Source organism: Ascaphus truei, chromosome 5, assembly GCF_040206685.1.
Source record: "Ascaphus truei isolate aAscTru1 chromosome 5, aAscTru1.hap1, whole genome shotgun sequence".
In the NCBI taxonomy this organism is placed as follows: domain Eukaryota; kingdom Metazoa; phylum Chordata; class Amphibia; order Anura; family Ascaphidae; genus Ascaphus; species Ascaphus truei.
Window position 1 is genome coordinate 274,883,141 of NC_134487.1, and position 26,252 is coordinate 274,909,392.

At 40.1% G+C, this 26,252-nt stretch overlaps 1 protein-coding gene across 2 annotated transcripts in view; it reads right to left on the reverse strand.

Moving 5' to 3' along the window:
* The window catches only part of GLRA1 (glycine receptor alpha 1), a 48,520-nt gene that overhangs the window by 18,520 nt on the left and 3,748 nt on the right, over nt 1–26,252 (reverse strand). For both annotated transcript variants that reach the window (XM_075602137.1, XM_075602136.1), the window contains exons 2-3: nt 3,245–3,378; nt 401–468 (exon numbers count right to left, since the gene is read on the reverse strand). In XM_075602137.1, the coding sequence (XP_075458252.1) occupies nt 401–468; nt 3,245–3,378 (202 nt within the window). The remainder of the gene's footprint in view (nt 1–400; nt 469–3,244; nt 3,379–26,252) is intronic.

The window sequence follows — 26,252 nt, forward strand, 5'->3', positions numbered from 1 at the left end:
AACCCCGTTATAATGCGATCCGTTACAACGCGGATCCGCTTATAGCGCGATGCAAGCATGGCTCCCAATTTTCGTATTTATGAATACTTTTCAACACGATTATTGGTATCTTAAATACTTTATTGTACAATGCATACAATTGTACATTATTTCTAACGCGATGTGATTCTTTGGCCACCAAGCACAGCGTTATAAGGGGGCTGAGCTGTACTTATTTGAACGCATTACACTCAGTGTATTTCAATAAATGTCAACTTCACTGGATAGAGACTGCTTTGGTAAATTCTGTAGCACATAGATGCAAAAACGGTATAAGGCTGATAAAACATGGCGGCCCATTTTAAACACGCTGCACCCAGTCCTGGTGACTTGTAGCACGTGTGAACAAGGCATTACTCACCATGGTGGTTTCTGCAATTGATCCAAAGCTGTTAATGAAGATATTGCAGCTTACGTTCACTGGAGGACCTGCCATGAATGAGAGAGAAGCTAATCAGCAAGTGATAATCAGGCGATCATAATCTACCGCAATATGAATATGACCAGGAAGATTACAGGTTCAGCCCTATGCAGGACTGAAGTGAACCAGGCACCATTCCTCTCCTAAGACTGGGCACTAGTGGCGACCAAAGGAGTTATTTATTTATTTTTATTTATAAAATGGTGACCAGGAAGTAATACATTGAGAGTTACCTCTCGTTTTCAAGTATGTCCTGGACATAGTTAATCTGACAAATAATACATGGTTACAAATACAGTTACATAAATGAACAGGGTATACATTATATACAATACATTGCATGCACAGTTACAGAAGATGTATATTATAGGCGTATGTAACAGTTACAGACCAGATTAAAATGTGAGACAGCCTTAGTTTTGAAAGAACTTAAACTGGTGGTGGATGTGAGAGTCTCCGGTAGGTTGTTCCAGTTTTGGGGTGCACGGTAAGAGAAGGAGGAGCGGTCGGATACTTTGTTGAGCCTTGGGACCATGAGCAGTCTTTTGGAGTCTGATCTCAGATGATAAGTGCTGCATGTGGTAGGGGTGAGGAGCTTGTTCACATAGATCGGTAGCTTGCCCAGAAAGTATTTGAAGGCAAGACAGGAAATGTGAACTTTGCACCTAGACTCGAATGATGTCCAATCTAGTTCTTTGAGCATTTCGCAGTGATGTGTGTTGTAGTTGCATTGGAGAACGAAATGACACATTGAATTGTAGAGGGTGTCAAGTTTGCCAAGGTGGGTTTGGGGTGCCGAGCCATATACTATGTCTCCATAGTCGATAATTGGCATTAGCATCTGCTGTGCGATACGATTTCTGACCAGCAGGCTTAGGGAGGATTTGTACCTGTAAAGTACACCTAGTTTGGCATAGGTTTTGGATGTCAGGGTATCAATATGCATTCCGAATGTTAAGTAGGAGTCAAACCATATGCCCAGGTATTTAAAACTAGTAACAGGAGTTAGGGTGGTGTTAGCAATGGTTCTGATCTGGAGCTCAGTCACTGGAAGCTTGAAAAATGTAGTCTTGGTCCAAAATACCATTGTTACAGTCTTGTCAGTGTTTAAAAACAGTTTGTTGTGGGAAATCCAGTTTTCGAGTCTCAAAAGGTCAGACTGAAGTATGTGTTCAAGGTCAGGGAGGCTATGGCTGTGCGCATGTAGGATTGTGTCATCTGCATACACTGGCGACACACTTTATTCGAGCTCGGCTAGTCCCACGAATTCGGGTATACTCGGGTATATTGAGGTTTGTGACTGTTTTCTGCCCGAGTGCATTGCTTTATTTTCCAGGCAGGGATTGAAGCATTTTATTCCCGCTGGCTGCAATACTGCACAGTATATATATATACTGCATTACAATTCATGAATTTATGCCATCTGGTAGACACGCGAAGCATTGCAGCCTATTAAATCCTAATCATTATCATTTAACAGATCAGCCGCCCGTCAGCCAGGCATGAACCCAGGCTGGGAAGGCAAACGCAACGGGGCTTGTCAGAGGTGAGGAGCGGCGCATTCCAGGTATCTGCCAGGTAGATACTGGGTATTTGCTCGAATAAAGTGTGTCGCAGCAGTACATGTGTATTGAAGCTTCCTTGCAAGCTGTGGGAATATCATTAATGAACACTGAGAAGAGTAGGGGCCCCAGAACAGAGCGTTGCGGGACGCCACAGGTGATATCCAGGGGGTTGGAGTTAGAGCCTGAGATGGACATATGTTGGGATCTACCTGATAGGTAGGACTGAAACCAGTTTAAAGCATGCTGCCCTATTCCAGAGCTCTGGAGTTTGTTAAGCAGAATAGCATGATCAACAGTATCAAAAGCCTTTGCAAAATCTAGGAATATTGCACCAGTGAGTTGACCCCGTTCCATTCCACACTGGATTTCATTGCAAAATTTTAGCAGGGTAGTTACGGTAGAGTGTTTGGGGCGAAAGCCAGATTGGAATTGGCTAGGGAAATTTGTCTTGGTATAGTAATCGCTTAATTGGGAGTGGACACATTTTTCCATGACTTTGGATAGGATTGGGAGAAGGGAGATTGGCCTGTAGTTTGAGACAGTGTTTTTGTCCCCACTTTTGAACATTGGGACAACTCTGGCAGTTTTCCAGGTCTCAGGGATGTGGCCTGCAGACAGGATAGAGTTGACTATGGAAGCAATTGATTTGGCAATGGCTGGGGCACCAAGTCTTAGGAACCTAGATTGTAGTAAGTCAGGTCCACATCGGCTGCTTAGTTTTAATTTGAGGAGCCCTTATGTAATCTCCTCTTCGGATACTGGGCCAAATTGAAAATTGTGGGCAGTGTTGGGGCTATATGGGTACTCCCAGGATGAGATTCAGGTTTGTGGTTTTGGTTGAGTTTCGTTAATAAGTTAGTAGCACACCCCACAAAGTAATCATTGAATGCATTTGCAATGTCAGTGGGGATGGTCAGAGTAATATCCCCCTTAGTGATATCACTTGGCTGTTGATGGTTAGAAGGCTGAAATATGTTGTTATATTGGTTGATGCAATGTAATTGTTTAAAAAAGCTACAACTAGCTACAATCCCAGCAGGATAGGTTTATTTAGATCTGCCTGTTTTAATGGCATTCTAGATTGGTTGGCAACCTTGGGCCTAGAAGATGTGTTAAGTGCCATTGCTTTGAACATTGCAGTTATAGGGAACAATAACAATGTGACAACACCACTGGACCATTTCTACACCCTTGGAAATAAAACAAAATCAGGTGGCACCTTTGAAGTTGGGTCGAATTCGGGCATCATATCCTGAGATCTTCCCCATCAATTTATCCAGGAAATCAGAAGGAGACAGGATTACCTTAGGAGCAGAACGAGCTGATGCTCCCACTTCTTTGGAAGCTGCTAGGCTGTAATGGGGAGAATAGAGAAGAAAGAACGGGGGATAGACCCAGGAGAAACGATTCATTAAAAGAGGACGTATAACCAAAGAAATATTAATAAATATACAGAAACTGTAAAAATAATCATTACAATGATATCGTAGTGGATAACTAATAGATGCAAACCAAAACAGGAGAATACATTCCATTTGAAATTGAACAGCTGGTACTGAAGAGCTAAATCATTTTTGAAATAATTCTATAAAGGTAGGTTTTACATCCATCAAAGTAAAAAATTATCTATTGTTACCGAGACTATTAGATAATGATTCACAGCTCTGGACCTGGGGAACATTTTGTTGTTAAATACGTATCTTTTGACAAATTAGTTATTATGTTTGGTTTCTGTTGATATATTTTCCATATTTGTGAACAATTTAAGTTTAAATAAAAAATTACTATTACTACTGCTACTATGTTTACCAATAACAATTATTGCATGTCTGGTAGATCCCAGGAACTCAATGATAAACCAAGTAACCCATATGGACATATCACAAAACTGTTCTTTAATTCCACCTTAAGCTCACGGTGTCAGAGTCTTCCTAGACATCCTGTTCCCAGCCACAGTTCCCTTGTCTGTCCACCGGGTGTGCTGCTGTTTCTGTCTGCTCTGGGGTTCCTCTGTCTGTCTCCTCTTGTTGCTCCTGTCCTCTGTCCTTATAGTTTCCTCCTTCGTGTTCCTCCCTTGCCTTTGTTTTGTGTCCTGACTCCTTATGCCCATGCTTCTGCTTCTGTTCTGTATCGAGTCCGGTACTTATTAAAGGCCCTTGCCTATCTTCTGGCTTGTCCCAGTTTGTTTCCTGCTCCCTGGTCTCAGTTCCTGCCGCCGACCCCTGCCTGGACCCTGACGATCCTTGCTTGCCGCCTGCCCCCGAACCCTGCCTGTGACCCCGACGATGGAAAACACTCACATTAGCCCGTGTGAGTGATGGATATTGTACTATTAAACCCCCATTACCCTCCTCGTACCTCAGCTTTTATTTTGCATATAATCAGCATTGATTTAACTGCTGTTTTCTTGTGAGAGGGAGACCTCTAGGAAGAACACACTAAGTCTGTGGTGGAACATCTCAGAACCAGTGCAAGACGACAACAAGGCAGACGTAAACCCACATCAGAAGAAAGTGCTGGGAGTAAAGATACCTTGATGTAATAGAACTACACAAGTCCGTGTAAGTGTGATATATTTATCTCTATATACACCTGCATGTATATATTCTCCCGCCCAGTGAGCTTATCCCTAAACTGATGAATCAATTGAGGTGACTTCACCCTATTGATCACCAGCTAAGAAGATCCACCTCCTTTAAACCTCCACTCTCCCTCACACAGTGCTCCCCCATTTCTTTGTTTTCCATTGCTACCAAGGGTCCCGGATTGATCCTGTTGGGGTTCGAGACACAAGAGGGCATCAGAAGAAAACACGTGAATTCTAAAGGCCGTATCATACCCTTTTTTATTTTTGTTTTTACTTTATTTCATATCCACCTTTATATACACACTACACAGAGATAGCGCCCGGGTATTTTTCTACTCATGTGACCCCGACGAGCCTGCTTGCCACCTGCCACCGACCTCAGCCTGTGAGCCCAACAATCCTTGCCTTCCCTACTGTTCTGGCCATCCAGGTCCTACCTGCCCCTGGAGTCCCCGTGACACAGTGACAGAATGCAGAATGTCAGTAGAGTAGTCAGTGCCCAGATGATTAATGCTGGTTTGGAGTTTTAAAGCAAGTGCAATTCAACAGCAACAATAATTGCAGCAACAAAACTCCAAACCAGCCGGACAGTACTCTACTGACTTTATCAACTCTATCACACCCACATACAGTAAGTAGGCAAACACCCTGACTATTCCAGCCTTTGTACTGCAAGAATTCCAGCCAAAGAGAAAATAGGTTGGTCTCCCCCATCCCCAAACATTTATATAGATAAAGGTGACAAGCTCATTTTCTCTGCATCTAATATCTACACTTGTGTTTTCCTTTTCTTGGTTAAGGTACACTATAATTATATTGTGAAATTCAGCAGAACCCCAACCCTCTCTAATAGCGCGTCTGGGATTAGATGCATTGTAGGGATCCACAACCCTCTCTAATAGCGCGTCTGGGATCAGATGCACGGTAAAGAACCCCAACCTTCTCTAATAGCGTGTCTGAGATAAGGTGCATTGTAAGGAACCCCAACCCTCTCTAATACAGTAGCACGTCTGAGATCAGATGCATTGTAAGGAACCCCAACCCTCTCTAATAGTGTCTCTGAGATCAGAGGCATTGTAAGAAACCCCAACTTTTTCTAATAGCACCAGGGTTGCCACCATTCCGGATCTGACCCAGAGACTATGGGTTTTGGCCATGTATCTCTGGGCTTTGGGTATACCCGAAAAATCTCCGGGCAGTGGCAACATCTCCCGGCATCTTCCCCTGCAAATCTTGTCAAAATGGCAGCGCGACGTCAAATGGCGCCACATTGCCATGACAACGGGTTGCTATGTGATGTCACGTGATGCCAGTTGCGATGACAATGAGACACTTCGTAACGTCATGCGGTGTTACATTGACATGACAACAGGGCATCACGTGATGCCTCTGCGCCATAAGGCATCCTGTTGACATGGTAAATTGATGCCGCATGACGCAGAGGCGTCACACTGTCATGGCAATGCGCGCCATGTAACAATGCGGAGCCACACTGACTTGACAGTTCAGGGGGAGATCATGCCAGGTGATGCCGGGAGATGCTGCCGCCGGTAAGAGAAATACATAAATAAGATAAATAAATGTAAAAATGTTTCTTCGGGTTAGCCTTCAATAGAAGGTACAACCCTGAATTGTACGTCTGAGATCAGATACATTGTAAGGAACCCCAACCCTCTCTAATAGTGCTTCTGAGATCAGATGGCTTGTAAATTGTTCTGTATTTGGTACAACTTTCAAATTACCTGAAAATTGCAGGGAACCCTTTAGAGATACCTGGGGAAAACCTGTTGAAAAACACTGATCTACACCTTTAACAGATTTTTGATTCATGCATCCACTCCCAGCAACAAACTATGTTGAACCGAGACATATGACTGCATTCAGCTGGTTAAAAATAACAGGTTCTATAGTATGTCATTGCCTCTAGTTGTAGATGCCACTAGCTACTCCATACACCCCCTCCTCTGCTATAGAACTGATAGGGTTATTTACACCTTTGAGTATAAAAAATAGCTCCCCATACATAAAATCATTGTTTTTCAATGCTCAGCAGATTATTTTTTATAGAGCTCTGGGGAACCATTGCTTATAACTAATCAATAACTTTTCATTACCTCTCTGCTTTGACATGAAATGTTTGTCCTCTAGATAGTCTCATATCAGTTTACTTAACCCATTGCTAGGGATAACTTCAATGCGCAAAATCTCTGTGGCGAGGCTGGGGGTTAAAAGAACTTGTATTTGTTTTCAGAGCCAAATGAAAAAGGCCGCCCACACACACTGCTACGCTCATTCTACAATGACATGATTATTCTGTATCATTCCTAGAAAAGCTAATATCAATGCTATCTTGGGACATCATATATCACGCATTAGCAATTTTGTTTGCACACCGGGGTTCTCAGTATTAACATACCAGTATAAAAAATGTATTGTTGCCATCTACCATAATGTCTGCAAACGTGTCAACCAACCGACTCACTGGTGTGTATTTATTTATGTATTTTACCTCTTTTAATTTACTATTATTTTTTCTTTATTTTATATGTTCATAGATGCATCTGGGTGCAGCCTGAGTATAGATTATTTGAAAGGTATTTAAATGATAATACAGGGATATGCGCATCTGATTTAGAAAAAAAAAAACAAACAGAAAGGATACGTGGGTGGGAACGAAAGATCTAAAGCAATATCATTAAAAAAAATATTGATCTGGATTTTTCATGGTTTATTAAAAACTGTTGGTTTTTTTTTGCTGCATTTCTGTGTCTCTTTTGACACAGCTCAAAAATACTCACAGACAGGTTCATGATGTCGCAGTGTTTTCCAATGACTTTAAATATAATGCACAAGAGTTTCTGGGAAAGGTATCATGAAGAGAGAATAGAATGTTTAAATGAGTCACTCATGGCTTCCTTTGCATATAATACAGCTTTGGTTCACAGCTGTCTCTTCCCCATATATATGCCTTTTCTCCCCCCAAGCCAACTCTTCCTGAGTTGTTACTATATAAACAGAGGCAGACTACTCATCTCTTTCAAAGTCAATATAACCCTGTTCACCTCGGGACTCTCTGCTGTATGTTTGCCTTCTGTAACTCAGGGAGGCTTTATACTGTACATCTGGAGTTTGCTTGGCCAGGCATCCCTGTATGACTACTGGGAGCAGCCTACTTGACTTCTGTGTGATCCGTTTGACCTCCCTGCATTTCTCTATAGCTTTTAATTGGTAAAAGAGCAATTTAAAGAAAAGTAATCAAACTGTGCTGCATCTCAGTGACTTTCTGTTAAACAAGAGTCAGATGTTCTTTAGTTAAAAAGACTCAAAATGATGTCTTAAGCCCACAAGGACAGGCATTCTTATAATGAATGTATTTATTTTGAAAACAAGGAAATGTGAACGTCGTGTTTTGTTTTTACTATGTTCTAGGATACAGTATAAGGGTACACAAGGTCATTATTACCAACAAATGAAAACAAATCTCCATGAAAGAAAAGAAAGCAGGTTTGCAAATTAAATTGTAGTGGTGCCCAGAATAAGGATGCCACTATGTTCTGGTCCCCATTCTGCCAAAACAAATCCTCAGAGGCATCCTCTCACTCCCCACGCTAATTAATAAATACTCAGTACTACCACAAATTGCTAACTTATGTTCAGCCTATATCCAGAGTAGTCTAATTCATTTCTCCAGGAACTGTGGGAGGGGGAAGAGAGGGGTACAGGATAGTGATCTCATCTACTGCTTTTCCAATTGGCAAAGTGGTCAACAAATTTGAAATGGCATTCCACAGCTGCAAATGTCTGTGCCATCAGCAAACAGAATAAAGAAAATTGTTTCCAACACATCCTTCACTTCCCATGATATCTGGTGTACAGAGTGCAAACCCTCCTATGCACCATATACTGTAGTTCAAGTGCCACCCAATTAATAGGCTTGATTGCAAAATAGGAGTAAGAAGGCAGTTTATTTATGTGAAGTTTTCTCAAGAGAGAGGACACAGTAACAAATACGGTGAAATGGAAATCTGCTTTATATAGATATGGGTAGAAAATATTCCCCGGCATAAATGACAAACCTCATCGAATAGTTACAGTACATTGGTTTGGGACAACCCTGTGTGTCTTCTTATGCTAAGGTGTCTTTTTTTATATTGACATATACACTGTAACCAGGGGTTAAATATTTATCTCACAAATATAGCTTGACTTCTATAAATTATTCGCCCCCTTAACATAATTTCATCCCAGTCATTATATCCAACATACAATCAATTACATGGGCACTGACACAATCTCTCACTCCTGCAAAACAAAGTCCCGTGGGATCATTCAGTAATGATTTTCCGAAACGTCCTAAAGTCAATGTCTTCTGGCAATTTCACTGCAAACAGGCTAGCATATAATTTCTCCAAGGTCTTTTTTAGGTGAAATGAGGTATTCCAATGGGCAGCAAAACTGTGATAAACATCTAGATACACATAAGTGCCATGCACATGGTGTTAATACACTCAAATAGCCTGATTTTCCATTTGAAAGAAGAGTGTATATTATTTTCATTGTCTTCTCTCTGAAAGGAACATTTCTACTGTACAGTATGTCTCTTTTATAGAAAATAACAAGAGTACAACTGACTGGGTTTAGTAGAAGAGAACAGGAGTGTTCTGATGCCCTGAGTATTTTCATAGATATCTACAATGTAATCAATCCAGTAAAAATAGTTCTGGGTCGGCTCCTGTGAAGTCCCAAGTTGTGAGGCAAGTATATAAATGTAATAATGTATGTCACATTAATACCTTTAACCAATTCAGTTGTGATAACAATGCAGCAACTTTCATTTTTGTAAATGCCTATTTTTCTCTGTCTCCTGTGAGGTCACCTGGGCTAACCTGGTATTTGCATTACTGGGCCAATTAACCAATGAAAAACAATATGTTTATAATAGTAGTGACTGGTGAAAGTGTGCAGATGTAACAGACATTTTTTGGTGATCTCTAGGTTATCTGCAAGGACATTGTGTACATTCCTGGGACTGGTCTGGTTAGCAAGACAACAAGTGGCAGAAAGGGCACTCTCTATTTCCTTACAGGTTTAGAAATGTAGGATAATTAACATGTGATGTAATTCACAAGGATAACAAATATAGGTTTGTGGAAGGCAAACTTAGGTGGGTGACAAATATGACAGGTTATCTGTGTGGCATATGTCAGATATTTATTTCCTGTGCAATACCAGGAAGAATGATTTATAATAAATCTGTCAAAATTAGTTGCAAAGTTCTAAGTCTGATTGAAGCTTTTAATAACCTGTACATTACCAGGAAAAGCACTCTGTATTAGATTTGTCACAACCATACTGCAAGCAAGCAAGTTCCCCTGAGTGGGAGATGCTATGAAGTGAGCTTTTAACCATTTAAATGTGGGAGGGGGTAAGCTTCAATTAGGTAGGAGGTTGCCACCCTCCAATCAGCTAAGACTAGCTGAACAAGAATTGTAAAACATACTGGACACCTAACAAGCTCCTATTGAACCCCCAAAATAACCACAACATATATATAAGCATGGGAGTGTCACAGAGGAGCGCTACTGAGCATGGCAATATATATTTAAAACCAGAGACAGAACATAAAACACAGACAGAGCTCAGTGCACATCCAGTGAAATTCATACACGGTACAGTGCCTAAATATATATGTATGTTTTTTGGGGGTTCAATAGGAGCTTGTTAGGTGTCCAGTATGTTTTACATATTTATTTCTACCTCAAAGATTAAAATTAGTCCAGTCAAGACATATGTCCCAGCGCGCATTAATATCATACAAATGCAACGGAGAGGGTAGCATTATTCTAGGGCTTACAGGTAGAGAGTTATAGGTTATTTTATACTCTCAGATTCATTTTAGTGTAAAATCATTCTCCCATCCATAAATGTCACAAAAGATTGATGAGTGGGAGATAAGATACACCCACAAAAGGTGGGCCTGTCCTTGATACAGGAGCAAAGTTTTGATCATAAGAACAATGCATCTGAGTATCAAAAGTATAAATCAACAAAGAGGGGTGTTATACCAATAACACAGGAATTCTCATGCAGTATCTTCCATGTCAAGACACTTTGATGGGAACTAATATTGTTAATTGGTAACATACTGTAGGTTCTCTGATTTATCCCTTTCTTATGAAATTGTCTGCATTTATATACAGTATTACCATAAAGTACCACTTTTCATATATTAAATCTAAAATGTAATACGTACTGGCTTTGGGCTCTATTTGAACCTAGTACCTTTGTGAAGAGTTTAACCACATTTCTGACACATTTAGCTACATTGGGTGTTTGTGTTAATTACATCTTTTTTTTTAGTAAACAGGAGACGAAGAACTCCTGAGGGTAAGACCTTAAATTATTCTTGGTAGTAGCAGCCTAATTGAGGTGTAGTGTGATATGTGTTTGTGAGATATTGCTCATTTTTAATGCTCTGCAGGGTGGTAAGTGAGGCAGCTGGATATTTTAACCCCTTTCCCATACAGAAGTCACTCGAACATATGTATGACGTTCGTGACAATGTGTATCATAAACTATGTATTACCACCTTACCGAACATCCCACATCACTGGCTTACAAGTCACCAAGTACTAACAACATTGGTTTACAATGTTTGATTCATCTGGATTATCACAGACAATGCAACAATTTCTGGTTGCCGTAATTGCAGTGTATGATCTCTCTCTTTCTGTGGTAATTAAGGTGGTCCTCTCCTCTGTAGGCAAAGATCGCAGAATCATTTGGAAGAGGACTTCCTCAGGTAAGTTGGCAGAGGAAGCGATCACTTTAAAAAACAAAAAAAAAAACTAATTCTCAGTATAAAAATTCCATAGAAAAAGATGTCCAAAAAGAGTATTTGTGCAGCGCACAGCAAACAGAGAAGCAGGTCTTGGCAAAAATAAGCTATTTTATTGGAAGAGCATAAATAAACGGAGGGTGCAGCACTCCTACGCGTTTCAGACTCGAGTTTCCTTTATCAAGGAGTATGAGCACCACCTATATTCCATATACATGGAAGAAGATGGAAGCTTGGCCCTCTTAGACAGTGAAAAAACAATGCTTCAATGTTTATGAACGCAGTAATTTTTTCGCTATGTACGAGGTAAGTTAAAAAAGGCTCGTGGCTGCAAAACTAGGGCAAAATGTATCAAAGACAAAATTCCCATTACTATTGCTTTAGATGCCATTTTCATTGATAAGCTGGATACTTTGATAAGTAAATACTTTGATAGTGTGACTGGAGAGCTTGTGCTTCTCTGTTAGTTCACAAGTGGCGATAACCCTACTTTCACTTCTTTTTCATGTCCCACACATAGGCCCAGATCCACAAAACTCAGTTTAGTCACTTAATGTAACGTTAAACCTAATTGTGGATCTGCAAAGGACAATAACCTAATGTTGAGACATGTTGTATCCTGTAAAGAGCAAAGAGTTAACTATAGCAGACGTTAGTGATAAAGATATGCAGATTACATGCAAATAAGGCGTTATCACAGGGGTGGGAAGCTACAGTCTTCGACTGAGCCACTGATTGAGCCACCTGTCCTGAAGCAGGGATATCTTTAAAACCTTACCTGTTGGTGGCCCTTGATGACTGGAGTTTCTCACCCTTGCGTTATCATATCATCACACAGCCACAAAAGTCCATTAAGGTTAACGCGGGAATTTAACATTACCTTAGTTATGTCATAGCTAATCTCAGGGATACGCTCATTTAGAAATAGGGCTTTTACAGGGTTTGGAAGGGTATAACACCAGATTTAGGCATGATCTTACAAACATAGTGCTATTCCCCCGGATTTCTTTTAGTTTCCTCTCTTTTTCATCTTTAGCTTAAGACCTATTTCTGAGTCTGGATCAGAGTACCACTAAGGCCGCACTTACAGTGCCGGCGACGCAACGTCACCCGAAAACAAATGCGTTGCCGCCGCGTGCGCTTATAGTAAGCGCAACAATGCGACGGAGCGACGTAGCCGTCGCGAAAACTGGTAGCAGGCAATATTTGATTTTTCAAGGGCTGTAGGCTTATGTGACAGCCCCTGAACCAATCAAATGCCAGGAAACCCCCTTTGCCGCCACACAGCGAAATATAACTTTCGCCTGTGGCGACGGGTGATGTCACCCATTGTGTCGCCGTTGCCATCGATGGCTATAAGCGCGGCCTAAGACATCACGTTATTGGAAAATAACGCATGGTAATGCTGCAGTAATGTGATATTAAGTCTATGCAAATGAGCTTTAGTTCAGCTGTTGTTTTTGCATATAAATATCTCTTGGGGAACATAACGTCCACTTGTGTTTTAGGTAATATCCCCATTTGAGCCCTGATTTAAATAACTTTCTGGAAGTAGTCCAAAGTAAGTTACCTACTAAAGTCTCAAGGCTGCATAACCAAGGGGGACAGCCAGTGTAAAAGAATGACATCAGCTTTATCAAAGGAAAAAACGCCATTGCTTTTAAGGGATTCCTTTTCTCTGATAAATATGGTTCTGGTTTTTGCGCTACTTTTGCCTCCGTTTTGCAGATGGGGAGACTTGAGTAAACTAAAGTACAAAGTACATTGAAAATAAGTGCCTATAGGTCAGTGGTGGCAGCGAACAAGCACTAGAACAATACTAGCGATGGCATCTTAAATTCCAAATGAATTCTCCCCTGCGTCGTGGTTCTGCTGCACACTGTCGAGGACAGTAATTCCCAAACAGGACACCAGAACAACCTGCAGTTTGTCATGATGTCTTATGAGAATTTCCAAAGAAGGAAGTACAGGTATACCCCGGTTTAAGGACACTCACTTTAAGTACAGTCGCGAGTAAGGACATATTTTCAATAGCACCATACCCCTGTGTCCGTACGCTCGCTTTGCGAATACGGACACTTATTCTGCCCTACAGACCGCCGTAGTAGTGATGCGCTGATTACCCTCGCACAATAGGCAAACAGCAGCTCGCGCATGCGCCTGTCAGCACGTCCTGAACAGCAATACCGGCTCCCTACCTGTACCGAAGCATCGATAAGTGGGGAAAAAAAGGTAGTGCTTCACTTTAAGTACATTTTCGCTTTACATACATGCTCTGGACCCATTGCGTACGTTAATGCGGGGTATGCCGGTATATAAAAATGCAAAAAAAACCACAGGTGCACAAAAGCAGAAAATTAGAAAATGGAGAGATAATATTTCAGTTTAATTAAAAAAGCAAACAGTGTAAGTATACAAATGAATATATATGTAACATAAAGTAACATGGAATATATGGAGAAAGGGTGTTATATGTACTTCAAAACTCAGCTAAGGATTTTGCCATGCATAAAAGGATTAGAATCATTGGGCTATTGGTATGTATTTGTTACTAACCTACTGTATGCCGGCAGTTTTTTCACTTAGCAATGTACTTGAACAGTCTATAACACAATATCCAATCTAGTAGCCTGAGAGATGAATCACTCAATGCTTATTTAATATGTAGTGTTCCCCTGAACACAGAGTTCTCAACATGAACAATTATTCTCTCTCCAAGGAGGTACTTGCAGAGCTGTTGACGGAAAAGTCACAGTTGTTTATGTATAGTTTGACTACTCAACTTGTTCATGGTCAAAAGGACCTTCTTAGCCTTAGGGATGCCAAACTTTATATTTTGCTTCCTGTAAATAAGGTAAAGTTCCAGCTTTTGAAGATTTATTGGAGAAGGCCCTTCATTTAAGCATATCTCTCCACTCCTCTTCATAAAAAAAAAATTGCTATCAGGTGTAGAATTGCGTATGTAAAGATTTAGCATGCTAAAATTATCGACACTAAATATTTTTTATTGATCACATACAGACTACCTGCCACTAATTATAACCTGTTTTTCTATTCTCATATCTTCCAAATACCATGAATTATTTTTTTCCTTTCGAACATTGGAAGGGAAGACAGAAATTAAATGCATTTGGGCATTTCTGAAATAAACATACCTGTTTATATCACTTAGATTGTAAGCTCTTTGGGGCAGGGACTCCTTTTCCGAATGTCTATTTTATGTTGAAGCGCTTATTCCTATTATGTCACGTGTATTACTGCTGTAAAGCGCTATGTACATGGGTGGTGCCATATAAATAAAAATATATATACAAACATATGTAGATAGGTGAAACGTCCATGGACACTTGTACAGTTTACCAAAAATCACCAATCTCCAGTGTCTTTCCCAGGTATCAAATCTTACCCCTAAGTTTGTGAATATTGCAGCATCTTTGGAGAACATGATGTGGGTTTTGCTGGGGGGTAGTATTTTGCCAGGAGAAATATTTGCTGTTTTTTCCAGGCAAAGTGAATTGCTGTTTCTGTGGGATCTGATGAATGGACTTCTGCAGTCTCAAAAGCTTAAGCAAAAGACAATCCTGTACGATGGACATGTAGGTCCATAAAAATGTATGACAGCCCACAAAACATGTTAAAAAAAGTATACTGTCACGGCCCCTTTTATTCTCCAACATCTCCGATTTTGTTTGGGTATTTTTTCCGAATGCCACGCACTTCACCGCGTTCATGCCGCATTCATGCCGAGACAGCGCTAATACAATGCACTAGGATAAAGTCGGCCGCGGCTAAAAATACCGGAACATACCGCATCAAATACTGCATCTGCCCACGGTTTTCAGAGTTGCGCCAATACGGCCACACGAGGATAAAGGCAGCCGCCACTGTATCTGTGTTGGCGTGGTTGTAGTGAAGTGGGGAATATACTGCACATATTCTGGTCATGTCCCAAAATCCAACAAACATGGACGGAAGTGTTCGCCCTAATATACAAGATTCTAGAGATACATGTCCCAATATATATATATATATATATATATATATATATATATATATATATATATTGCTAGGAAAACCAATGGCCACTCACACCAAAAAAAGAAGCTAAAGTAATATCCCAAATTTTTTAATGCTACAAGGTGTACAATTGCCAAAAATTGGAAACAACCTGCCCTCATCCCTAAACCAAATAAATAACAACATTTGACATATAGTCTATATGGAAAAACTCTCAGCCTATCTTAACGGGTCTACCTCGCAATTCTCGGAGATTTGGGCTCTGTGGTTCTGTCATGCAGGTATATCCCCATATATGGACTAGAATACTTGGAACAGAGTGATACAGTACATGTGGTATTTAAACTGTTGCTTGCTGTGTTATATTGTTACAAATGCTGTCCCTTTCCCCCCTTCCCTGATCTTCCTCCTCTTTTATTGTTTCATAATCAGTTTATTTGTATTATTGTATTCCCTTTTTTGTTTTCTTCTTTGTATACCCTATTTCTTTACGTGTATAAAATGATCAATAAAACATTTAAGTAATAAAAAAAAATGGCATATCTCATGCCAACATTCATACATGTATACACGCAATTTATGCTGGATATATGAAGAGATAAAAATATTTATAGATAAATATATGTTTCCATATGTGAACATTATAGGAGGATAAGTAGAATGAATGGGCACCTTACAGGTCAACTCTGTTTTTGCACAGTAAATAGCAGGGATTATTTACTAAAATCCCCTGACGGCAAAACTGGGGCAAAAACAATAAAATAAAAGAATTGCACAAGATTTATTAAAGGGAAATCTCCAATGGCTTTCAATGGGATTCGTTCCCTATTATAAATATGGTTCTGGGTTTTGCACTGGGTTTGCCCCCGTTTTCCAGTTGGGATACTTTAGTAAATGTGTAGTTCCTACTGGAATCTTTACAGGACACAGATGGACAAAAGTGGGAGTTGATCACACAGACTGCAGGTCTGGACAGTCCTGGGTGTATTGGGTGCAATTCCCAATATTACAGAAATTATACAGTAGGTGTTGATAATATTTTCTCTCTCCTTACTTGTCATAAATAGATATATTATCCTTTTTGTAAATATAAGTGTGTGGCTAATTCTTTTGGGATGATAGGATAATTTATAAAACTGATTTTTGATTGCTTATAATCTATTTTTTTCTCTTCATTCGTTGTATATACTGTATACTGCACTTGGCTGCATGATCTCAATATCTGATTAAAACAGCATCAAAAGAACCCAGATGTAAGGTTGCCATGACAATGAGGAACACAACTTCAGAATATGATGTTGTCATGTCAATCGGGCTGTCAGTGAACTCTCCTTGACCCCTATGGTCAGCAGAATGATCCGTGGCATCAGACTCCAGTGCGGGATAGATTCGTGGGGCAGCGGAGCTTGAATTAGCTGGAACTATTTAATTTATTAAATGTTTTACCAGGAAGTAATACATTGAGAGTTACCTCTCGTTTTCAAGTATGTCCTGGGCACAGAGTTATGATGACAAATACATGGTTACAAATACATGGTTACATTAGGTGAACAGGGTTATACATTATATATAAATACATTGCAACTACGATGCTGAGTGGATGTTTGTTTGAAGCCACAATCTAATTTTCTGATTATCAGGACACTGAGGGAAGTACTGTCCTGGAACCAGGTTGCATATTTTCTCTGTTCTGTGGCTGCTGTCTTTCCCCAGTCTTAACTTGTTACTAATGTAACTTTCTCTGTTGGCTTCTCAGCCTGTTGCCTTGGCAACTCCCCCTTTTCTCTGTTAGTTGGGCTGCTCCCTCCTCCCCCTGCTAGTTGGAACAGCTCTGGCTTATTACCTGCTTGTACAGGCAAGCATGCTTTCTTTGGAATCAGCAGCATTGTGAGTAACTACACCTTTCACTGTTATCCCAGAACAAGGCATTCATTTTCTACTTTCCTCTCACAAATGCTACCCCAAGTTATTTTATGCTTCTGTTAACCCCCTCCAATAAAGTTACAGAAAATAGAAGGACTCTGTGGGCATTTAAAGGGGCTGAGTTAAACTCCCTGATCCTACTCATTAGCTACAGTGAGCCTGGGCCAGAACAAGTACCATATTTGTAGTCAACAAGGGAAAAGGCCAGAAGAAGGAATATTTTACCCAGGACCCCCCCCCTTCCCCACCTTTTAGTATTAGGGTCTTGGTATGTTGTAATAGGGGCAAGCCTGTTTACAATAGCAAGAGCTGTTGGTGTTAGCCAGGTAGTGGTTAATCCCTGCCTGAATGATGGCAGGACTACTAACGAGCTCAGCTGAGACTAGAAAGGGGTTTAAAAGGCAGGAAAGGGAGCTGTTTCTCTGTCTCTGTCTATGTACAGACCACATGTGCATGTCCTTGATCCCTAGGGATACCCGGCCTACAAGTCATATCCCTGTCCTTGATGCCAAGTGATACCAGATCTAAACAGACGTATATGGACTTCCATACACTGGGAAAACGGAATGTTGACTTAGGAAAGCCCTATGTTGTATATTGCTCACCTGTTTTTTTTTCCTGCACCTTGGCTGAGGAAAGCCTGGGTTTTGGTTAATTGCACTTTGGCGAAATAAAAGCCTACATTTTTTTCCCCAAAGTAAAACTCCTGTTTTCACCTCTGCACGCATCTCCTACATATGTATACGTGCTTTATTTGTAGTACATGAACTCTATATATATATCAGCGGAAGTACCTGCATTACAAAATACCTAACCTGGATAATGTTCCTGCATGGACACCAGAGATTATACAGTTAGATGAGTATTCCTCTTTTGTATATATCTTCAACAATGATGTGTATTTATATAACTTGGAGGAATTGTTCCCTTCCATTTAGAACTACACCCATGTGTTTTATACCAGGGGTGGCCAACTCCAGTCCTCAAGGGCCACCAACAGGTAAGGTTTGACGGATATCCCTGCTTCAACACAGGTAGCTCAATCAATGACTGAGCCATCTGTGCTGAAGCAGGGATATCCTGAAAACCTGCCCTGTTGGTGGCCCTTGAGGACTGGAGTTGGCCGCCCCTGTTGTATACCAGTTATCCTCTTTCTTTTGTGACACAAGTATTTCTATGTATTTTCACGTTAAAATATTTTTGTAGGATTGTTCTATTTACTTCTTTGATACAGTGAGTGCCAGGAATTGTATTATTGTATGATAGACAAATGATTTTAATACATGCTCTTAATATCTGTTGATCACGAGTATCACTACTGATCTGCCTGTTTCAATACCTGCTTGTGCCAACATACCTGCCTAAAAAATATTTTTTTCCCACGTGCAGTGCTCATTGAACAAAAAAAGGTTAGTACATGCGCGCACACACACACGCACGCAATATACCTTTTGTTTTTCTTGTTCAGTTTAAGACCACATATTCCATTTGCTACTCTTGGTAAATAGACCCCTAGGAGGGAGAAAAAGTAATCGGGCTAAGAGCTCTCACAAGGCATGTGGACTTTGCTTTGACAGGATGAGAAATGATGTAGATTTTGAACTATGGAAGGGAGAAAAGCATGAAATGAATTCAAAAGGGAAGAGAACGGAGAAATTGAGGAAAGGAAATCATCTAAAACTGAGATGATAGTTCAGAAAATCCATTATTTCAAAAGGAAAGGCTGTAATGAGGTGAGAAGTCATAGTAATACAACTCAACACCAGGTAGATTTAATACAATCTCAAAAGAAGGACGATACTGCAGGAGCACAGAAAAAGGCAGGGGGTTCACAAAAGAAGAAAGCGGCTGTACTGGAAAAGTGAACAGGCAATAATATCAAATGATCAAGGTTCAAACTAAAGGAAAAGGCAGATTCAAATGAGCAGAGAACACTCCGTCACCTTCTAGAACAGGAGTGGGTAACTCCAGTCCTCAAGGGCCACCAACAGGTCAGGTTTGGATATCCCTGCTTGAGCACAGATGGCTCAATCGGGCTCGCCCTCACCCCCCAGGCCTCTGATTGATCCACCTGGCCTGAAGTTAAATGTGAACACCCCATTGCGAGGGCACCTAGACTGGTCCCTTACTGGTTTGTCTGACACCCGGTATAATGAGTTGACAGAAGATAATTCATTTCCTCTTATGTTTTAGTACCTAACAAGGGAGCTCTGCTCCTAATAGTGACAGTAGTTAAAATGAAATAAACAAAATGCTGAGCTCTGTTTGAAAGGAGACACATCCCTCCACCTCATCCTCCCAACTAAGACCCAGACATAAATTAAGCACTTAAAAGAACAATTCATGCATTTTTTTAACATAGGTTAGAAGCAGGGGGTTTCCGGAGCTGAACCTTATTAATTTCCAGCTTCCTGCAATACAGATCTCCGAAAGGTATCTGGCAAAGTTTAAAGCCCCCCGTCACGTGGACCAACAGGAAGCTAAACTTCATGACGTCACAGTTTCCTGTTGGCCCGCAGGAAGCCGGAGCTGTGAAAGTGGCCATTACGTGATCCCTGCTAGCCGGGCCGGAGTGGCTACCGGTATCCTCTACGGAGATAACTATCTCCGGATCCAGGTGGTCCTCGGAGCTGAAATAAATAGGGTCCAGTTTGGTGACCCTCTTACTTTAACGCTATGTTAAAAAAAATAATTTAAAAAAATCTTGCCGCTTTAAGAGTGGTAGAGTAACGTAATAACTAGTAGTAACAGTAATACTAAAGGAATAACCAGTGAACTGAATAAATCATTCCCACCTGCAGGAATCAGGATGCAGCAGGTATTGTTAACACGAGCAGTGAATAGTAGGCTTAATTCACACCCTTTCCTAGGGTTCGGCCTCAGTAAAGTGCTGAAGTAAATGCACATCTGTTTTATAGAGGGTATCACCCACACAGGAGGACAAAATCTTAGCACTGGAAATTTTAGGAGATTTTGATTGATTGGTACTTTGAAACAACCATTAAAAGGAACAAATGGCAGCTTCTAGTCCAGGCCTATCAGGAGATGAGTGGGGGATAGGGGAAGAGAGAGGTAGGGGAGGGGTGAAAGAGTGAGGGGTGAGGGATGTGAGGGAAAAGAGAGAGAAGGGTGAGAGAAAAGAGAGGGGAGAGAGGCAGAGAGATGGGGGAGACAGAGAGGATGGGGAGAGAGAGGTTTGGGTTATACGGACTATACGAGTGCATAAGGCCACCCCTCTATATGGCCCGAGTCTTGCAGTCAGATTTAAGAACTGACCCCAACTTATCCTGAGTTTGAGGGGCCTGTTCTAGTTAATAGGTGCAGGGAAAGTACTTCTATATAGTAAATTGGGGGGTCATTTGTGAAAGTCTAATTGCTTCATAACTGGAGTAACTGCTGTGGAATGTGTGTTTCTATTGGCATTTTATATATATATATATATATATATATATATATATATATATATATATATATATATATATATATATATATATATATATATATATATATATATTAATACAGTGTCTTCAACTCATTTTGCAGAACAATCCTGGCAGTGTTCTCATGAAGGATAACAGGGCAGGTCCGCCAAGGACCCGATCCAGCAGATTCCCAAATAGAAGGAAAGTCCTTGATTTAGGAAAATTCAAACCTCATGACCAGAAACACACAGAGCAGGACACAGCCTCGTCGAGCTCGTTCTGTGATGATGTAATGCCGTAGCTGCGTACACAAACGTCCCAACGCGTTTCATCACAGATATCGCTACTTCAGATCTCCTGAAGGTGCGTTTTCTGCGATGTAATGCGTAGGGACGTTTGTGTATGCATTTACATGTCATCACGCTGACGGAGAAATGCCAGAAGAACATAGTGCTAGAGGAACGCAGCTCAAAGTGCAGAGTTTCCAGAGGACAGAATCTGAGGTTGTGCCATCTAACCCTAGTTCCGGATTGGAAGACACTCCATTAGTATGACTGCACCACAGCTGGATTCCTTTTTGACATTCTCAGTGGCGGAATCTTGAGATTGATCTCAGACATGTGCTTATTTGATTGGCGTTTGTGAGTGCATTGATTTTTAGATTTTGGTCTGATTAAATTGTTTTTATGGTAATACACTATGGAGCGTGCACTCTCCCTTTCTGTTTTGTATATATATATATATAAATATACATATATATATATATATATATAAATATATACATATATATATATATATATATATATATACATTGTATATATATATATATACACACACACACGCACAGATATGTATATATATATATATATATATATATATATATATATATATATATATATATATAATTAAATGATCCTCTTTCAAGTCACTTACAAGACAATTTAATAAAATCCAAGCCAATGCCTTTAGTGTATGTTCTACATATGCAGATTAAGTATCTATTTGTGTACTATGTGTAGAAGAAGCATATTTATGTATTTATGTATCTTTTCAGGACATGAAAAGTGTGCCAGAATTTCAGTTCTCTTTTAATTGAACGGAAATCTGAGGTGTACTAAAAATCCAGCCAGAAACGATGTTCCTGCCACTTTGAAAGCCAAATACGTATAGGAGAATATACAGATTCTAGGTATCAACTCCAAATTACAGTCAAGTGTGTTTAGGGAAGAAGCTTAAAATATGCTGACAAAGTGTAAAGATGAGAGACTTCGATGTTGAGTTTAATGTTGTGTTTACTCTACACCGGAGACTTTAGTGGCAACACCATACATCATTTTTGCAGCTACTCTGGAGTAAATGAATCACTTTATCAAAGACGAATGTTGGAAATGAGGGAAATGTAAGGATCATTAACCCGAAGCTGTAATTAGCGCTATCATCTTATATTTCAACTTTGTAATTATGCAAATATCTCAGACACATTGACGGCATCTGTAGGATTATTGACATTTTTTATGATAAGGAATTGCCAGATTTGAAAGTAGCTGGACCAAAACAATAATGCAGTTAGCTTCCTAGATAGCAAGACACGTCCTATTACCTCGAAATGATTAGGTAGTGAAAGTGTTTTGCATTGATTGTAAAAGACGAGTCTAAAGAAAAAGTCTCCTAAACTTTCCCTGTATCCTACAAGTGACTGAGTATCCAAAAGATATTAAATGACCAAAGAGTTAACCTTATAATCAGATACACCAAATCATTTCAATATCATCGATTCATGTAAAAGAGGTCCAGCATACAGCATGTAATTGAACAATGGAATCTATGGAACAGCTCTAACATGCATTCTCTTTAAGAACCAGTACATGGCATACAGTATATCCTACCATTTATTCAATATTGTTAAAAGCCATTAATGCATATTAAGAACAGCAATCTCATACCCCAAACCCCATAGTGGTAAGTAATAACACAACCTGATAGTTCATGTGGTACTGATCAAATTCTAACTTGACATTTTTTCTAAATCTTTATGTTTGTTGCGTTTTAAGTTCCTTATTGCTTCACTGGCATCAGCTCTTACCATGGCAACCTTTCTTGTCTTAATGAGCGTGAAAGGCAGTGACCACCATAACATCCCTAGATGGCATATTTTTATTGACTAATATCTCCAAATGTCACCTACAGAATTGAAAAAGGGTGGGAATGGAGAGAAAAGCAGCAAATGACTTAACAATGAAAGGATACATTTCTTTTCTTTATGGTGAGTAGAGCAGATTGCTGCTTTAACAACAATCACTTGAATGGAATGAAGGTACAGCTCAACCCCCTTATAGCGCTGTGCTTGGGGTCCAAAGAATCACATCACGTTATAAGCGGATCGTGTTAGAAATAATGTACAACTGTATGCATTGTACAATAAAGTATATGAGATACCAAAAATCGTGTTTTAAACTATTCATAAATACGAAAATTGAGAGCCACGCTTGCATCGCGTTATAAGCGGATTGCGTTATAACGGGGTTGAGCTGTATTGTTAACTATTCTATAATATCTTCTCATCACGGTCCAATGTGAGCCTCTGTTTCTAAAATGGGCACATTTTAAGTCAATTGTGAGATATTTCTTACTGGATTAACATTACACTAGAGCAGGGGTGCGCAAAGTGGGGGGTGCAAGATGTTTCAGGGGGGATGCGGCGGTTGCAGAGGCCCTGTGCTCTTCCCCACGGCATTTAAATTAAATGTTGGGGGATCGCGTGAGGCCTCTGTAACGTTTCCAACCTGGTCTTCGGTGACGCTTCGCCATGGCAGTGCAGCATCAAATGACGCTGTGGGGTCACATGACCCCCGTGGAGTTATTTGACGCCGAAGACAAGGACGGAGGGGGGCATGAGCCGGTGAGGAGACCAGACAGGGGTGCTCAAGGGGAATAGTTTGTGCACCCCTGCACTAGAGAACGTTAATTTTTTCTACCACCAATTGTCAGCTAGAACAGCGGTGCACAAACTTTTTCGTCTGTGCCCCCCTCTGTGCTCTCCTCCCCCTGCAAGTGCCCCCTTACCTTTTCTCCAGGGTTTCTGATGTCATGTGACCCCGCAGCGTCATCTGACGCCACGTTGCCATGGCGACGCATCACCAGAAGCTGCCGGAGAGCAGATAAGAGACTATACAGATGCCTCACGCTCCCCCGGAATTTAATTTAAATGTTGTGGGGAAGAGTGCGGGGCCTCTGTAAGGGCCGCCCTCGCCCCCCCCCCCCCCCAAAAAATATTGCGCCCCCCAATTTGCACACCCCTGAGCTAGAGCACCAAAATGATTGTGTTTTTGTTTCACCCAGTAGACAATATCACAACATTCATGCAAGCACTAGAACTCTTAAGATGTTTACAATGAGTGCTTCATTATTAGGTGATACCTTTTTATTTGGACTAACAGTTGATATTATAAGACACGCTTTCGAGAGTTCTCTCTATTCCACAGATCAGCAATACTGAATTACAGGGATTCCATGAGATTAACACAGATATAAAGAAAATGAAAACAAGATAGCCATCTAAGGCAGAGGATGCAGAGAAGGAATAAACAGACAGGGCAATAAATGGATGAAAAGGAACAGTGAGACCACACAGTACATCTATCAGCAGTGTGGGGATTTGGGGTGGGGGAGTGGAATGCAGGGGGAAGGGGGTTAATTGTAAAATTCACAGAGGCAGGGAGAAATGTTACAATGAGAGGGGGATAAATACAGTACTAGAACAGGTTGGTCATAATGAATGACTTGGAAGGTCATGTATTGAGAAGCAGTGAGAACTCTTAACTTCAGATTAATTGAATCACTGAAGACCTCCTGGGTGACTACAGTACTGCTAGTAATCATTTCATCTGTTGATGCAATGAAAAGGACAATTTTCCGAGTCAGATTTCTATTATTTTGAAAGACATCATGACTGTATAATATAAGATAATTGATTTCCTATGACAAAATTGTATCTTTACTGAACACCTTTTAAAGAAAATGTTGTAGGTGGAGCATTATGTAGTATCTTCTTCGCTACATAGTGTTTATATGAACTAGCTTTAAACTAAATACTTTTTATTCCATCTAGATTATTTTGAAATATCAACAAGAGAGTAGGCAGTATACAGCTGTTATTGTTTTATAACCAATCTTCACGATGGCAAAATATTTCACAGATTTTGTAAACTGATATTAGATAGCTCAGAGCTGTGCTGTATTATACAACTAGCTTTATTACCAGTGTATGCTGCATTTTTTATGGAAAAATAGAAATTCAATATTGATGTCAGAACAATTGTATGTTCTTGGCCACATAAAAGAATCTCATGGGAGTGAAATGTTCCTTGGTTCTGTGAACTCTACATATATTATCCCTAATCTTAATCCCATTTAAGGGATATTTTTTTATTTACGCAGTCTACAGTAAGTAGAGAATTACAGTGTGCAACACCACATCATTTCTTTCAATTACCAACTATGTTAAACATCTTCAAATCCTTCCTGTCCCAGTCTACCCTTGATAGAATGTAAGACGGGAACACTTACAAGCCTACAGTATACTGATGTAAGAGCTCCATTCCATTCTATATCTCTCTAGACCTAACAAGAATACTTCATGTTGAATGTGTGTCTGCTCCCCACTGATATTGAAGAAGCCCAGTAAGCTTTGCAAGCACAAAGGGTTTATGGGGAAGGAAGCAATATATATATCTGAGATATTCACGTGTTCACCTTTCTACAAATACAGAACATAAATAGGGAAGACTGACTATGCTGTTTTTATTTAGTAGTTCACCTCGCTTAGCTTAAAATTAAATATATATATATACACATATGTGTGTATATATATATTTAATTTTAAGCTAAGCGAGGTGAACTACTAAATAAAAACAGCATAGTCAGTCTTCCCTATTTATGTTTTGTATTTGTAGAAAGGTGAACACGTGAATATCTCAGATAACAGATAAACAAGAGTTTTTGAAGAAAGTACCAGGCTTCCTTACACCATAACCCATTGCTATAAATCAATACTCCTGATGATAATGATAGAGATGTTTGGCTATAATCTTCCCTGCTCAAATGTGATTAAATGGGCATAACTTAATTGGGTGCACTATCTCCCAGGAATAATATTTTTATTTTTTATTTTGTGCACATGTAAGGTGGATATATAGAATGTACCCCATATGTCACAACTGAGGTGCACATATTGTGTTTATGAATGGGAGCTGGAGGATGTTGGATGAGGCTATGCTGCCAGGCCCAGCTTTGCTGTTAGACTGTAACAGAATAAAACATTTATTATGTATTGTACACTTTTACATCAAAGTAAGCAAACAGATGTTCTCTTAAATGAATCTATTAGAACCAGTTGTAAAGTTAAACATATATGCATAATATTACTTATGTTTTGAACTAA